The sequence below is a fragment of the Tasmannia lanceolata genome, unplaced genomic scaffold (assembly GCF_043159265.1).
Source record: "Tasmannia lanceolata isolate RefF3 unplaced genomic scaffold, GAP_Taslan_0.1 ptg000016l, whole genome shotgun sequence".
NCBI classification, from domain to species: domain Eukaryota; kingdom Viridiplantae; phylum Streptophyta; class Magnoliopsida; order Canellales; family Winteraceae; genus Tasmannia; species Tasmannia lanceolata.
Window position 1 is genome coordinate 14948709 of NW_027518693.1, and position 16974 is coordinate 14965682.

General features: G+C 36.9%; 2 protein-coding genes across 3 annotated transcripts; one reads left to right on the forward strand and one right to left on the reverse strand.

Moving 5' to 3' along the window:
• The first annotated feature begins 1741 nt into the window (after window positions 1–1741).
• LOC143848075 (uncharacterized) lies at window positions 1742–16704 on the forward strand. Of its 2 annotated transcripts, none has more exons than XM_077356872.1 (10): window positions 1742–2119; window positions 12109–12194; window positions 12377–12443; window positions 12789–12931; window positions 13179–13227; window positions 13307–13444; window positions 13536–13616; window positions 15059–15235; window positions 15323–15409; window positions 16318–16704. In XM_077356872.1, the coding sequence occupies exons 1-10, from the start codon at window positions 1787–1789 to the stop codon at window positions 16378–16380; spliced, it is 1224 nt and encodes a 407-aa protein (XP_077212987.1). In that variant the 5' UTR covers window positions 1742–1786; the 3' UTR covers window positions 16381–16704. The 2 variants fall into 2 exon arrangements, with proteins under 2 accessions (XP_077212987.1, XP_077212988.1); XM_077356873.1 differs by lacking the exon at window positions 1742–2119 and adding an exon at window positions 9131–9550.
• Window positions 4316–7733, reverse strand: LOC143848074 (protein trichome birefringence-like 33). The gene is made up of 6 exons (XM_077356871.1): window positions 7527–7733; window positions 6615–6825; window positions 5668–5839; window positions 5396–5595; window positions 4966–5124; window positions 4316–4856 (listed from the first exon to the last, which is right to left on the reverse strand). The coding sequence occupies exons 1-6, from the start codon at window positions 7684–7686 to the stop codon at window positions 4517–4519; spliced, it is 1242 nt and encodes a 413-aa protein (XP_077212986.1). The 5' UTR covers window positions 7687–7733; the 3' UTR covers window positions 4316–4516.
• Window positions 16705–16974: the final 270 nt, after the last annotated feature.

Consider the following 16974-nt stretch of genomic DNA (forward strand, 5'->3'; position numbering starts at 1 on the left):
TATAATCCTATTATTATTTTTAAATGATAGCTAATATTATTGAGTATTATAATCCCATTATTTTGCGCAAAATTATGAGAATCCTACGTTGGCAAATTGGGCTAAAATTTGTAGTTGGGTTCTCTTCAACTACTAAAAGAATCTAATTAATTTAAGGGTTTTGCTAACAAGTGCAATTAAATGATGCTTAAAAAGTGGAGATTTTCTTAACAAGTGGTAATCGATGATCTAACATCGGGATCTGCAATTGTTTTCAATCACGTGCAGAGATCTGTTAATGGGGAGGTGGATCATTTGGCTTTGTTTTTCAATCACGTGTGGAGATCTGCTAATGGGGAGGTCATTTGGCTTAGGATGGGATTAGTCGTTTGGATTTGGTGTGGTTTGACTTCCTCTCTCCATTGAGAGCTGTTTTTATTATTGTTTTGTTGTTTTTTCTTTTGTACTTCCGGTTGTGGTCATCCTCGGTCCGCTCCCTTTTTTTAATGATGCTTAACAAGTGCCCTATAGGAAAAAACCCTTAAATTAAATGCATCTATTGCATCAGTATGTTACTTTGACTTTGCTTTGATTTTTCTAATAGAAAAGTCATTAGAAAAATTAATGAATTATACATGCCTTGTATAGATTTCTATTATTTGAATTCCCTAATCAAGCAATTATATTCCTGTAATGTCTAGGATTACATTTTGTAATATCTATAAATGTATTCATGTATATACGTACGAATACAAAAAATTCTCTCAAACTCTTTGAAGACGGGATTCAGTTTGGAAAATAAAAAGGGGACTGAAATGGCCGTATAATACGTTACATTTTTCAAAACGTGTATATACGTACTGATTGGAAACGTTTAATACGTTAACGGAGATTTTGCATGATGAGCGCGTGTGAAGTTCAGTATTTTACCGAAAGTATCATGGGTCCAGCTCTTAGGATGATCCAAACCGTTCATTCGATGGGCTCCAAACTGTTCATTTGATGGGCCACAACATAAATAGGTTGTACTGCATAAATCATCTCCATATGATGATTTTAGCCCTCCCATCTATGTGCAGTCCCATTGCAGATTGGAGGGTTAGGATAATCCTACGGATATGATTTATGCAGTACACCGTATTTACATTGTGGCCCATTAAAAGAACGGTTTGGATCATCCTGAAAACTAGTCCCCACAGTACCTACTGAAAAATCTCGACTTCACAATGTTCTTTGGGCTTTTCTCCCTTCTCTAACAGCTATGTTCAGATACAGGTAATTACCTATGTAGATTAGTGGTATAAATAGTAACTAGTAAGTAGTGAGGAGACGAACATTTGATTTACTTAGAATTTACCCTGTAGATTGGAAATAAGCAGTGGTTGGTTGCCAAGCTCGTAGATCATTGGGAGGGGGTGTTACTACCAATATAGAACGAGAAGAGAGAAAGCGAGAAAGAGACAGATAAATAGGTTGTCCCCCAAAACTCATTTTGGTAGGATGATCCTAGCCCCCCATCTATAGAGGAACTGTATATCATGGAAACCTCTATAAATCGGACGGTTGGGATCCTCATGTGAAAATCATTTTTTGGACACAAGCTATTTACGTTGTGGCCCACCAAATGGACGGTTTGGATCATCTATAGGGTAATACGTACAGTACTATTTACACTGCACCAACGGCACAGGTTAGAAGCAAGTCGTAAAAAGCTAAAAAGTGGCGAGGAAAAAACAGGCCGTTATCTCCAACCTCCTTGAGCTTTGTGAACTCCGCTATCTTGCTCATATGCGCACTATAAATTCAAATGCATGAAAACCATCTTTCTCTCTCACAAATCCCCCCTTTTTACCCCGCGCACCCCTATTCCCTTCTCAGATCTCTCCATTCCCTCTTCCAAATGTGTTCTTCCATCCTACTCCCCTCGATCTCTCTCCTAAAAATCTCCTATAATGCATCAGATTCCTCAAAGATCTTCGATCCGTCGAGTTTCAGACATGGAATTCGGTGCTCGTTCTCGAAGAATCTCGAGAAATCGAGGTTTCCTATGAGTGTTTCGATCGGATCTCGTGCAACAGCTGTTGATGATGCTTTGTTTTCGGATTACAAGGCACACTACGCTTTTCTCTTTCCCGGTCAGGTGAGGAGGATCTAATTCTTCTCGATTTAGATGATTTTTCTCTTCTTGCAGTAACGATTTTAAGCTTTTGTAGTTGGATAAATGGTGGAAATTTGATAGAATTTTAGATGTAAAATGTTGCTTGTGTAGAATGATCTGTTAGAAGAGATATTTGACTTTGTGTCATGATCTTTATAGAGTATGAGATTGCACCCATTTAGGTCATTATAGAAGTTTTATTAATTTTATAAGTCCATAAAGTATAAGGGAGCTTGGTTCACTAATTTTTATGTGTGTTTGTCATCTTCCCCATAATAGTCTTTAAAATCTTATTTGCTGCTTCTACTATACCATTAGTATGCAGTTTGTATAGTGATGACTTGCGACCTTGATCTTATATTCATCAAACAAAGATATAGCTTCTTTCTTAAAGTGGGATCCATTATCTGAGATTAGCTCATGAGCTACCTCATATTTGAACGTAGATCAAATTGGCATACATCTGGCACTTGAGGCACCTCTTAACAAATTGATAATTGGTCTATTTCCATATTTGACCAAAAGTAGCCTGCCTATGGGATCTTTCTGGGCAACAACTTGCCATTCATGTGTGGGACCAAAAACTCCTTTGTGTACCACTTTCACCATCGCTTTGTTTGATCATCACCAACACAGAAGAATTGGATGTCATCAAACTATTATCTATACAACTCTTCCCAACAAATAATATAATGTGATTCCGAATGCTGTGAGGTTCTCCTTTCCTTTGTGAGGACTTTAGGTGGGTACACCTGGTTTTATTTCAACTTCCCAACATCTCTACTATACACATGCACACGGGGCATTTCTCTAGTCAGTGATCTAACCTTTATTCATAGTATTTGGATCATGGATGCTAGTGTGGAAAGAGGTTTTCCTACATTGTACGCCAGAAGAAGCTTCGCATTCCACGTTTTCCATTTACTTTGGTACACTTGAACTACAATTTCAGCTGGTCTCTCTATCTCTTCTACCCCTAGACACCTTTAGCTAATGAGGATTATTTCAGCTGCCCCCTCCCTCCCCCCTAATGCAGGAGCATTCCCTAGGATTCGTCACATCAGCCTAGATATGTTGATTAGCATAGAATTACTTTTCTTCATTTTGCCAATTTTTTCGTACCCTTTATTGTCTTTTAGCACTAACAGGTGCAGTTTGGTTATTTTACCTTCATTCTTTGCATTTTAGTTAGGGATATGTAGGATTGAAAATTAAGGATTTTGGAGGGAATTTCCCCTTTTCTATGTGAAAACTCATTTGGATGAGGGATTTTCAGCTGAAATATTTAGCTTCCTTGTTCAAATACCTATCTTGTACCTTATTGAAGCAAGCATCTCCATTGAAGAGAATAATCAAAGGAGGAGGAACCGAGGTGCTCGGATCTGTCCATCAAATGCAAGGTTGTCGGAATTCAGGAAATCCTTCGAAAATTTATGAGAGAATTTCTCTGTCCTCATCTCTGTAAGTTGATTCAGTGCTGCTCATTTTTCTTACCATTTTCGAGAATCCTTATTTGAAATTTGATTGAGTTTTGGAAATAACACTCAAGATTGGCAATGTCTACACAAGAACTATTCGGTTTCAATACATGTGCATGCCATTCTGTAGCCCAGCTGTTTAGTTTTAATCCTGATAATGAATCCATGCTCAAGGTTCAGAATACGATCTAATGTTTTCTTATACATTTGGATCTCTGTCACCTTTTCTGTGCTCTTACGGATTGAATGCTTGCCAAAATAAAAATGAACAGATATTGAAGTTCACTTGTACTTTGAATGTCCTGCACTAGTGGAAATCCAATAGATCTGCTTGTATAAATTCATAAACAGTCCACTGACATGTGCTATCTGTTTTGTCACATGAGCTACATGCACATGGACTATCAAACCTAGAAAGGCAGCCTGGGGCTCGTCCAATTTGCAAAGAACTTAAGCATTATTTGGTATTTGTCTCTTTAATTTTCAGAATAAATTGATGCCCCTTGTTAGAATACGTGAATGCCATTGCAAGATACGAATGCATGCTAACTGGTCTCCTAGTCTTGGTGGAGGTTTCTACGAGTTCAAATGCTTTAATACTAAAGCAAATCCCCGAATATCAGTTGTGTTCAGTTGTTTAAAGAACCTTCAAGTACCTCTTGCCTCTTTTAAACAAATTCCAACATTTTAGATTGTAAGGTCTGGAAAAAGGTTTGAATTCATTCATTTAGGAAATAATAAACTGAATTGGATTTTAAAATAAAATAAAATATCTTCACTCTTCTGAGCTGCTGTTGGAAAAGAGGTTAAGGATTATTTGGCTTGCAATTGGTATTGGTATTATTGATCAGTAGGGTTAAATGCAAGGAATAGAGAAGCAACCCCTTTAGAACACTTAGGTCTATGGAAAGAAAAGCTTAGCATATAAGAGTTCATTCCAAGTATCTTGAAGGCCAGGCAAACACCAATGGAAGCAGTCAGCATAGCTGAGGGGGTTCGCTAATTGCTCAGGCGTCAATGGAGTCCACTGCTTCTTGTAGATCGAAGTATGCGCATCTTTTCGATACTCCGAGAGTTGGGTGATGTTGAGGATTGTAATTGGTACCTTCATTTTACTAAACACTTTGTGAATTACCTGCATTATGCCTTTGCTAGATTCACTTCCCCAGTATGTAGGATCTTCGATAGAAGCCGTTTGATTGTAACAGTTCCCACCTGGCTCATCCCCCCACTCCTCACTCCTAACATGATTCCAAAATCAGGGTTAATTTACTTTAATCCAACATTTCATGACCAAATACTAGTTTTCATGTGAACAATGCATATTTAATAAAACCTTAGTCTACTCACTTCCTATGGGAAGGTGACATGCTAGTGAAGAATACCCTGGTTTTGTTGGCATCCACATTCTCTTTCACCCATTTCAACATTGTCTTCAATGCCATCCGATACGCATCTTCGGTTCCCATCTTGGTGATATTTTTCTTCTCATCTTCGAAAGACCCTTGCCTATTGAGAAGCGATGAAACACCTTTGGTAAAATTGAAAAATAAAGAAAAACTTCACAATAACATAGGAGTGTATTTCTGCCTCACGGTAGGTCCTGAGTTCAAAACCCAACAACTCCTTGACATTACAAATTCACGTGTATGGCCAACCCTAAAAAAGAGGGGCCATATATCAGGGAGAGTGTTGAAGTATAAATGATTAAATCACCAACTCTAACAGCTTAAGCTTTTGGAGTAATTGTTTGTTTCACAATTTAGAGTCAGAAAGTTACAGAATCTTCATCTTCGCGCCTGTCATCCACCAAAGATAAGTATTGAATACTAGAATATCAACTCCCTTCCAATGGTTAGCATGTTTATCAATGGCACCAGCACGAACGATTCTATCTGGGATCCTATGTATGACGGCATTGTCGGAATTGGATTCGAGGAGAAAGGGAGCCCAATAGAACTCAACTGAAGCATTGTACTCCTAAAAAATCAACAGAACATATTAAAATCGAACAATGTAGAGTTTGAAAGAGGGTACCACATATCATCTTACCTCAGCTTTGAAGACAGTTAGCGAGTCAAATTTCTGCATAGATTTGGCGTTTTCGGGGATGACAGAGTGGAGGAGACAAACCATGGAGATGAATTGTCCATGATTGAGGGAGTCTCCGACGAACATCATCCTCTTCCCTCGAAGCATTTCCCACGTGAAAGTTGCATTGAAACTGTAGTTTGTGAAAGAGCCATCTGATAAGTTTAAATTGATAAGAAAAGAACCTAGCATACATATGGAAATGAGAATCTGAGCAGTAGTAAAGGAATCCAGTGTAGTAGCACTCTCCATTAGAGTTGAATAGTGATTGTATTATACTTGAAAACCCCATCACAACGCTTGAAAATTAGAGAACCACAGATGAGTCTTGAAACTTTTTCTTAAGGTTACATCATATTCTACTAGGAAAACCCATCTCAAAGCTTTGTTTCTTAGTATTAACTACCTAAGTTGCATTGAAGCTTTAGTTTGTGACAGACCCATCTCATAGATTTAAAAGAAGAACCACACATTCATATGGAAAACTGAGAATATGACCAGTAATTGAGGAAGCCAGTGTAGTAAGCATTTGGCATTATAATTGCATTGAGCCTGTATTCTTCTAGGAAAACCCATCTCAAAGCTTTGTATCTCAGTATTTAACTGCCCATGTTGCATTGAAGCTGTAGTTCGTGGCAGACCCATCTTATAAAATTTAAACTGACAAGAGAAAAATGAACTTCATATGAAAAAATGAGAATATGATCTCTAGATTTCCGCAAAGTAAAGATCAACACATTATAAAGAGACAAAACTGAGGATCTACCAAACAAAAACAACAAAAAGGGCTATTTGAATGTCTATTAAAAAAATGTGATCGTCAAAAAATATACTCCAATTAATAGAAAATACAAAATTTTCAATAATGTTCATTAAAAATGATCTCTACTCAATATGAACATACGTACTTTGGCAACAGACACCCATGAGGCTTCCATCTCCAATTCTGATATCCTCTATCCGGCCTCCCATGCTCTTCACAAGTCTGTGGATATATATAGGGACACTCCGACTCCCTGTAGAGTGGCCGTGACACCTCGTCTCGCACCCACTTGCCATCAAACACATCGCAACCTCTGGTGGTCTCACCGACGGCAAAAGGCACATGGGTTTTGTTCTCTAAAGTGAAATTCAGTTAGAAGAGCAATCAAAAACTCATTTTCAAGCAAAAAAAAATCAATCAAATTTTCACTCTTTACATGGGTTTTGTTCTCTAAGGTGAAATTCAGTTAGGAAACCACTCAAGGAATTCATTTTCAAGCAAAGAAAACCAATCAAGGAATTCATTTTTATGTAAAAATCAATCAAATTTTCAACCCTTACTTGGGTTTCGTTCTCTAAGATGAAATTCGGTTAGAAAGCCAATCAGAGAGTTCACTTTCAAACAAAAATCAATCAAAATTTCAGTCCTCATATGGGTTTTGTTCTCTAAGGTGAAATTCAAGTAGAAAGCCCATCAAAGAAATCTTTTTGAAACAAAAATCAATCAAAGCTCCTCACATAAAGAGGAATGATATTTCTATTAATGTTGGATCATCACAACTAATCACTATCAGCATTTAAAAAGAGAGTCCTTATAAGATAAGCATGGAGAGATAAAGATGGGATCAGGAAAAGATAATCCTAATCTCGTAATCTAAACTAACTACTTAATCACCTAATCTAACACCCTTGATCAGACGGTTAGATCCAATGGATATGATATACTCTAACAGGTTTTGTCCTGAGGCGAAATCCAATTAGAAAACCAATCAGAAAATTCATTTTCAAAAAAAAAAAATCAAAATTTCAATCTCCTTTTTGGAACTTGTTTCATCTACCTTCTTGTCTTGATGTGGGCTTCTGTTGGGTGCTTTGAAATGGTTCTCTGAAACTCCAGCTCAAATCATCTGCATAGTGAATGACTACAAAGATGATGAAGAACAAAGTGAGGAGGTTGAAAGAGATACAAGTCTTTCTAAGGGAGGAAGGGGTCTTCATTTCATTTGGCTAAAGGTTCTTTATCTGTTGTGTTCTGTGTCTTGTTATCTTTGTAGAAGACAATGGATAAATTAATTAGATGGTGATACTCTTTAATTAGATGAGGAATGATAGATACAAGGGAGCCCTTGCATAAAGACCCAAAAAAGGGCTTTTGATTGGATCCACATCATCAAATGTACCTGATTTTACTTTTTCAACCGATTTTAAAATGTAACTGAAAACGACGTGGATCCAATGAAGAGCCCTTTTGCGGCTCTTTATGCAAGGGCTCCCTTGTATCTATCATTGCTCTTATTTTTTTTATAATCCCATTATTTATTTATTTTGGAAAATGATTCTCTTCACCTACTGAAGGAATCCAATTAAATTAAATACATCTATTGCATCAGTTATGTTACTTTGACTTTTCTATGATTTTCTAAAAGAAAAGTCATTAGAAGATTTAAAATTCAATTACTTATTTTATTCGAAAAAGTCACAGATATTCGCTATCCTTGTATTCATCTGTCAATATCTGACAGCCCAAATCAATGAATTATACATGCCTCTTTATTTGAATTCCCTAATCAGGGGATTATATTCCTGTATTATCTATGATTACATTTTGTATCTATACTAAAAGTATCATGGGCCCAGTTCTTAGCATGATCCAAACCGTTCATTTGATGGGCCACAACGTAAATAGTTGTACCCCATAAATCAACTCTGTATGATGATCCTAGCCCTCTGATATGTAAATTTTTCTATAATGTACAGTCCCATTGCAGATTGGCGGGTTAGGACCATCCTACGGATATGATTTATGCAGTACACCCTATTTAGGTTGTGGCCCATTAAAAGAACGGTCTGGATCATCCTAAAAACTGGTCCCCACAGTACCTTCTGAAAAATCTTGACTTCACAATGTTCTTTGGGCTTTTATCCCTTCTCCAACAGCTATGTTCAGATACAGGTAATTAGCTTACAGATTAGTGATATAAGTAATAAGTAGAGAGGAGACAAACATTTGATTTGCTTAGAGTTTACTTTGTAGATTGGAAATAAGTTGTGGTTGGTTGCCAACCTCGTAGATTATTGGGAGGGGGTGTCGTTACCAATATAGAACGAGAAGAGAGAAATAGAGAAAGATAAAAAGCATCATTTTCAAAGCCAAATTCCTATAAGATTTAATTGGTAGGATGATCCTAGCCCCCTCACCTATAGAGGAACTATATATCATGGAAACCTCTATAGATCGGACGGTTGCGATCGTCATGTGAAAATCAATTTTGGGAGACAACCTATTTACGTTGTGGCCCACCAAATGGACGGTTTGGATCATCTATAGAGATAATCTGTACAGTACTATTTGAAAAATAATGGACCGTACGAGCTTATCTGCACCCTGGTGTACACTGCACTAACGGCGCAGGTTAGAAGCAAATCGTAAAAAACTAAAAAGTGGCGAGGAAAAAAAGGCCGTTATCTCCAACCTCCTTAAGCTTCGTGAACTCCGCTATCTTGCTCGTATGCGCACTATAAATTCAAATGCATGAAAACCATCTTTCTCTTTCACAAATTCCCCCTTTTTTACCCCGCGCACCCCCATTCCCTTCTCAGATCTCTCCATTCCCTCTTCCAAATGTGTTCTTCCATCCTACTCCCCTCGATCTCTCTCCCAAAAATCTCCTATTGTGCATCAGATTCCTCAAAGATCTTCGATCCGTCGAGTTTCAGACATGGAATTCGGAGCTCGTTCTCGAAGAATCTCGAGAAATCGAGGTTTTCTATGAGTGTTTCGATCGGATCTCGTGCAACAGCTGTTGATGATGCTTTGCTTTCTGATTATAAGGCAAATTACGCTTTTCTGTTTCCCGGACAGGTGAGGAGGATCTAATTCTTCTCGATTTAGATGATTTTTTTTTTTTCTTGTTGTAACGATTTTACACTTTTGTACTTGGATAAATACTGGAAATTTGATAGAATTTTCTATGTAAAATGTTGCTTGTGTAGAATAATCTGTTAGAAGGAGATATTCTACTTTGATGATTTTTTTTTTCTGTTTTTTCTTGTAGTGATGATTGTTAGCTTTCGTAGTACGGGAAATGCTAGGAATTTGACAGAATTTTTAATGTAAAATGTTGAATTTGTAGAATCTGTTACGAGATGTTCTAGGGTTTGGTTAATTTAATCTGCAATTTAGTTGGCTTCTGCACTGCTAAGGTTTGATGTTGGACAATTTCAAATATTTTAAATAGAAAAGTCAAAATGCTTTTGCTTTGTGTTTAAAATTTGGAGGGAAGATTCAAATTAAAGTTCTCCCCTCTTTCTTTGAAAACTAGAATCAATTGCATGAATGGGGACTTGAACCCAAGACCTTGATGTGTGTGTGAACGTTGTGCTCTCTAAACCAAGGCAAAATAAATAGTCCCATATAGGAGCTTAAGAGAAATTTTCTCATCCATATAAGATGGAGAGTTGGAGAAAGGCTTGAGCCTTCAAGGGGCTTTAGAATTTGTTGGGTCTTGGGCTTTTAGAAGAGCACAAGCCCATGTGTAAAAAACACACGCGCGCGCCTCGCCTCGCCTCGCCGGGCCGTTGCCGTGGCCCGAGGTCCGGGTTAGGGTTTGGGTTTAAATGAAAAGGTTATTTTTATTGCAAAAAACGGTTTTGATTTTTACCCTTTGGTTTTGATATGGACACACCACCTTAATTGCAAAGAACCGTTTAAAATCTCATGACTGTTGGGAGAAAAAAACGTTACTGGCCTTTAAGGGTGTGTTTTAATGGTGGCTCTCCCCAACAGACACTTTCAGGTCTATTAAAGTGGACGAGACAGATTGTTTGAAAACAGAAATTACACAGACGTTTTTGCACATTCTGAAATTTATAACTCAAGGCTTTCTGTTCTGTTCTTCGTCCTCCTTCGTTCCGTTCATTCTGAGCACAGTTCCGTTGGTGATTCTGGGTGGGCCAGTCAGCGAGTGCACGTGGACTGGGGCCAATTTCGGCTGTTTTCTCTTGGAGCGTCGGTTCGCAAATCCCGGTTGTACCAGTAGGGGACGGATACGATTCTTAAGGAGAGTGACCAGTGGCACGACTCAGCCTTATTCTTTTCAATCCGATTTCCAAGGGGTTTTCAACCAAACAGATAAGTTCTATTTTATTTCTGATTTCCAAACAGAAAGAGTTTTTTTTTTTCAAGTTGCAGATTTTTTGGGTTCGAATAAACCATAGATCAGATCCATTATCTAATGATCCAACATTTGATTATATTAGGAGAGAATTACTGAGTTGAAAAAAAATCGTCTAAGATCTTTCGGATTTGGCATTACATTAGTTACTTGAAGATCTTATGTATTTAATGGAGTGAGAGTACTATTGGCATTTAAAGGGGAACTTTTAGAGCATAAATTTTTCAAAGAAGCAGAAGAAACAAAAGCAAATACAAAGCATCTTTCAAGGGGGTAAGAAGTCAAACATAGATAGGCTATCTCTTTCAACTCCTGACTGGGCTAAACGATCGGCATTGGTATTAGCCGAGACGATCGGCATTGGTATTAGCCGAGCCGATCTTCGTACATGTTGTTGCATTACTGAATACTGAAGCACCCTCCATCCTGTTAAAAATCTAATCAAACATAGTTGCAAATCTCCATGGAGGTGACTGGCTCCTGCTCGCCCATCGGATAACGTTGGGAGAATCCCCCTCAACAATCAATCTACTGAGATCTGAGCTCTATATGATCCTTATACCTTGTAATCATGCTCTAACATCAGCTTCATGTGAGTCCATTATTCCGATCGGACACGAGAAAGCCCAGATTATGACACCCCTCTCGTCCCTAAGGACTCCACCTACCCCAGCTGGTCCTTGGTTACCAATGTTGGATCCATCAAAATTAAGTTTCAGCTTGTTTTGGCTTGGGGTTTCCAAGCTAGGATTAGGGACGTGTTCTTGCACTCTTCTGGCACGTATCCATCCCCTCCATAAAGTCATAACAAGAGATGAAGTGATACTGGGAGAATCTTAACCCAGGATATTGTGGGTGCTATCAAGTAGGGGATGTTTGCCACGAGATTTTTCAGGCATGAGATATGCCTTAAATCCGTTGTCATGTTTTCCTTGTATAGTATAGTTTAGGCAGATATGTTCATTCATTTGGAATCTATGTTTACCCGGAATGGTTTTTAGTAAATTGTTAGGTCTCAGCATGGTTATCTAGAATGAAACATTAGATTCTGTCAGAAATTTGTAAACAGCTTTTCACCTTCACTGTAGAATTGGACAGTTTGTTTGTATGTTTTAAACAAGACTTGGAACTCTGTGGACTACGAAAATTATGTGAAATTGAATTGTATGTGTCAATTCTTCATCCTTTTGATTGAAACTTTTAGATAATGTGACAAACCCTTAATTCTGTGTCATTCATGTTGCAGGGTGCCCAAGCTTTGGGAATGGGTTCAGCTGCTCAGAATGTCCCAGCTGCTGCCGATTTATTCCAGAAGGCAAATGACATACTTGGGTAGGGTAAATTGCAAACATTGTTTGGATTCTTTTTTTATCATTTTCCATTTCATTTGTCCCAAATTGCAAGCATCCCATTTTGTTTGGTTGGGAACAAATGAGGGTCTCCCTGTTCCTGTGTTATAGTCTACAAACTACAAGAGTTTCTTCTGAACATTTGATTGCTTTTCTTTGGCATAGTTTCAATCTTCTAGATGCGTGCACCAATGGTCCAAAAGAAAAACTGGATTCAACAGTGATAAGCCAGGTAGCTCGCTTTTTTGCAACCATCATGATTTTCTTCTATTTCTTCATGCTTCCAATACTATTCATGTGTTTCGAACTTTGTAGTTTGTATTGAAAGAGAACCGGAAGCAAGTATTGACAGAAGTTCTTAACCTTTGAATAGTTTGTATTGAAAGAGAACCGGAAGCAAGTATTGATAGAAGTTCTTAACCTTTTGAAATGACAAAAGTTGAAGAAGTATACCGGCAAATGCTACCAGACATTGAGAAATGATGTCAAACTTATAATTTTGCTATATTTCAGTAGTAAAGAGATGGTTACTGTTACAATTGATTATGCTGTCTTTCTGAAAGAATATCTTTTGCAGCCAGCTATCTATGTCACAAGCCTGGCTGCAGTTGAGGTTCTGCGTGATCGTGACGGAGGTCAGCAGATAATTGATTCTATAGATGTGACATGCGGTCTAAGCTTGGGAGAATATACTGCCCTTGCATTTGCTGGCGCTTTCAGGTATTGAATTAACACCACAAATGCCATAAAATCTTTTTTTTTTTTTTTTTGGATTTAGACCAAATCCAAAGTCATCTAATCAAATTGTAATGGCCAAGTTGTTAATTATTTTATTTCATAGCTGCATTTTATTATATAACTTACATGTTTCAATTATAAGGAGTGAAAAACAAAATGTATTAACAGATGATAATTATATCTTCTTTTGGGTGCTTCATGTTAAAACTTCAACTTTTATGTGTATCAGCTTTGAAGATGGTCTCAAGCTTGTTAAGTTAAGAGGAGAAGCTATGCAGGTAGGAATCCTAAAGTGGCTTGATGTTTAGTTTCATGTGTAAATCCCTGAGATTGATAGATTCGAGCCGCTTTCTTCAGGAAGCTGCAGATGCAGCTAATAGTGCGATGGTTAGCATTATAGGGCTGGATTCTGAAAAGGTCCAGCTGTTATGTGATGCAGCTAATGAAGAAGTTGATGACAAAGACAAAGTTCAGATTGCGAACTTTCTATGCCCTGTAAGATTCTCTCCAGATATTTTCTTTTGCTTCATTTTCACTAACCTTTATTTTCTTGGACTCTGACACAAAACAAATTTTGTAATGGTAGGGTAACTATGCAGTTTCTGGAGGCGTTAAAGGTGTGGAGGCAGTAGAAGCAAAGGCAAAGTCGTTTAAGGCTCGAATGACGGTTAGTTATCTTTTTTGGACTCAATAATTTCTTGCGATTTTACTGTACTGTGTTTCTTTCATCTATGAGCAATTTGATTAAAACTGCAATATCTGTGCAATTGTTTGGTATAAATTTTGAATTTTAGCTTGTTTGTTCTTGTGTCAGGATTAGACTTAGTCAATTTGAGCCGGGTAGGTTCTTTCACCTTCTTCATGAAAATTTTCTAAAGGAATCATTAGCCGACCCCAATTAGTTTGGGACAAAAGCTTAATTGAGTTGAGCTTGTTTGTTCATGTACAAGATTTATATTTTGTACCATCCAAATAAAAAAACAAAATTTATATTTTATGTTAAGAAATCAAAATTGTAGAACGGGAATGATGGATGGATCCAAATAGATTATTTCCAATTGCTGATTAAAACCTTTAAGGAAACCAAGAAAAAAAAAGCATCTTGATGTGTCATTTACTTCCCCACACAGAGGCACATGGCAATCTTTAATTGAAAGCATTCTTTAAAACCTAATAGAATTGGCATACTCCATATTTGTTGGACTCTGAAAGCAATCTTTAATAGCATTGGCATACCCCACACAGAGTATGCCGATACACGACAGCAACCCTCTCAATCACAGATCCCAAAAAGATGTGGAATTGAACTTAATTGAAAGCATTCTATAATACCTCCTCCTGCACTGTAAATGAACAAGCTCAATACTTCTACTACCAAAAGAAATAGGAATGGTGAAATGGAATTCCGTTGGTGAATGCATCCCTTGCTTTAAAAACCCCCACTGCTAGCTATTGAGTGTTATTAATAAAGGAGTTGATGATACACACGACCTAATCCATTTTCTCCAATTGTGCCTGTGTTCATAGGCTTTTTCTTTGTCAATATTGCATAAAAGGTCTGGTTTTCTTTCTGTCTTTTATCAATGCATTTATTTGCTATAAGAACACAATGAAGAATTTGCTTCCCTTCCACACACCATGGACTTTCCAAAAAAGTTATTCGTGGAATACTTTGAGATGAACAAACTTCTTTGCTATTTATTGGGGTTAAGCCTGCCGCGTCCAATTGAAGTTGTGTATAATATCGGACAATGGCCAAAGCTCCCAATGAGCTATGTCACAAATATCGTTCTCGGGAATTTCTTGGCAAGGGAAAATCTCGGGATATATTAATCTTTTTTATTTTTTCTGGTTTATATCAGGAAAAAATGATAAAATAAAATTATTGAAAAATATTTAAAAATATATAAATTCAGAAAAATATTAAATAAAAAATGTTATAAATTTTCATAAAGATATCGTGATATTATCTTGATAAATGAAAATATCGCTATATTTTTTAAAAATTTCGGGATTATTACGGGATTTTGTCGTTTTATCAAAATATCTCGATAAAATTGCTATATTTTGAAAATATCAGGATTCATACATGCCTTTTTCCTCTCCTAGGTACGACTTGCTGTGGCGGGTGCTTTCCATACGAGCTTCATGGAACCGGCTGTTTCAAGATTGGAAGCAGCCTTGGCAGCAACAGAAATCAGAACCCCCAGAATACCTGTCATATCCAATGTGGATGCACAGCCACATGCAGATCCAGACACGATTAAGAAGATATTGGCACGTCAGGTAAATATCTTAACCTTCGCCTTTTTCCTGCTCTCCATGCCTTTGATTTGTAAGAGAATGGAAGGCCTCCTAACTTAAAAATCACAGGTGACATCTCCGGTTCAATGGGAGTTGACAGTGAAGACTCTCCTATCCAAAGGACTCAAGAAAAGCTATGAGTTGGGACCAGGAAAGGTAAGATTGGCTCAAACCCATTAGTCAAATGAAAGTCATCGGGAATTTATGTGAAACATGAAGCTGATATAAATTGATATATCAGCAATATATTGGCAATCTTTAGCTAATTTATAAGCAGTTAATATTAAAACTTAAATAATAATAACATTATTATTAAAATTTTAATAAAAATAGTAGTAAAATAAAATCTATATGAAATTGGAATTATATCGTGATTAAACAACATAAAAACATCTATATATCACGATATTTTGGTGATATGATAAATAAGCCTACAACAAGACCTTTTTTTTATCATACTAGAGTTGTATATTATGTTGCATCGGTATCGGTACTAGTGTTGGGATCTAACACAGGTATACTCGGATTTGACAAAAGATTCGTTCATTCACCAAAATATTTTAATAAATTTTCAAATTTTAATTATTTTACATAATGATATATTGATATAGTTATAACAAGTAATATAAAAATACTAATAAACATCGTTAAAAAATATATATACTTATAACAAGTAATATATTGAAGCATAAGCAAGTAAATATAATGATTTATTTTCATATAAAAACTTACTATTAGGATGGATGGAACGCATAACTTGTGGTAATTGTAATAAAGTTGTGGTAGTCATATTCAGAGAGGAAAAAAAACAAGTATAGAAGTGTCACATCGAATCCTAAAGTATTGGAATACCACATAGATACTTCAACCATTCGGAAGAATCCATGTAACGCACTATATATCATGATATTTCATGTATCCATTGGCAACCATGTGACTATAGACTCAGGCCCGGAAACCGTTCTATGATCTTGAGCCCCAAAACATCGGCATTGTAAACTCTTCTTAGCACCAATCTTTTGTATGTATAATTTGCTTAGTTTGGTTTGAACTTTTTTCATCAGGTGATAGCTGGGATTGTGAAGAGGATGGACAAGGGAGCTGAGCTTGAGAATATTTCTGCTTGAGATAGGGAGCATGTGAGTTTTTTTTACATTCAGTAAGGCTTTTCTTTCACCAATGACTCCATGGATGAACCACAAATCAACTCTGTTCAAGCCAAAGTGTTTGGAGCCCCAGCTGAAGGGATTTGTCTTTGTCATGTGCAAAACCCAGGGGAGAGACTAGAGTGCAAATCACGCATGATCTTGCGAAATGGAACCGCAGCAATATAAAGATGTTATCTATTGAACAATAATTATTGCAGTTATAGCACTGGTTTTTTCTTTTCCGGGAGAATGTTGGAGTAGCAGAAGGAGATTAAGATTAATGAAGAAGAAATTTAAGCAAAATATTAGTCTCTCAACCCTTCTTCAATTCTTCTACCACATGAAACACTCATCTCTTAATCACAAGAGTTTCTTCTCAGGCTCTTATGAGTTCTATATTAGAGGTCACTAATTTTTAATTATTCTATGCTTTGGGCAAGTCTCCAATCCCATTTCTATTCCTTTTATAGTGAAGTTTCAAGATAGGAGATAGTATCCATACCATATTTCGTATTCGAGCAGAATACTAGAATAGTAACTTAGGGAGTGTTCTTCTGCCCATTTCTCCAAATC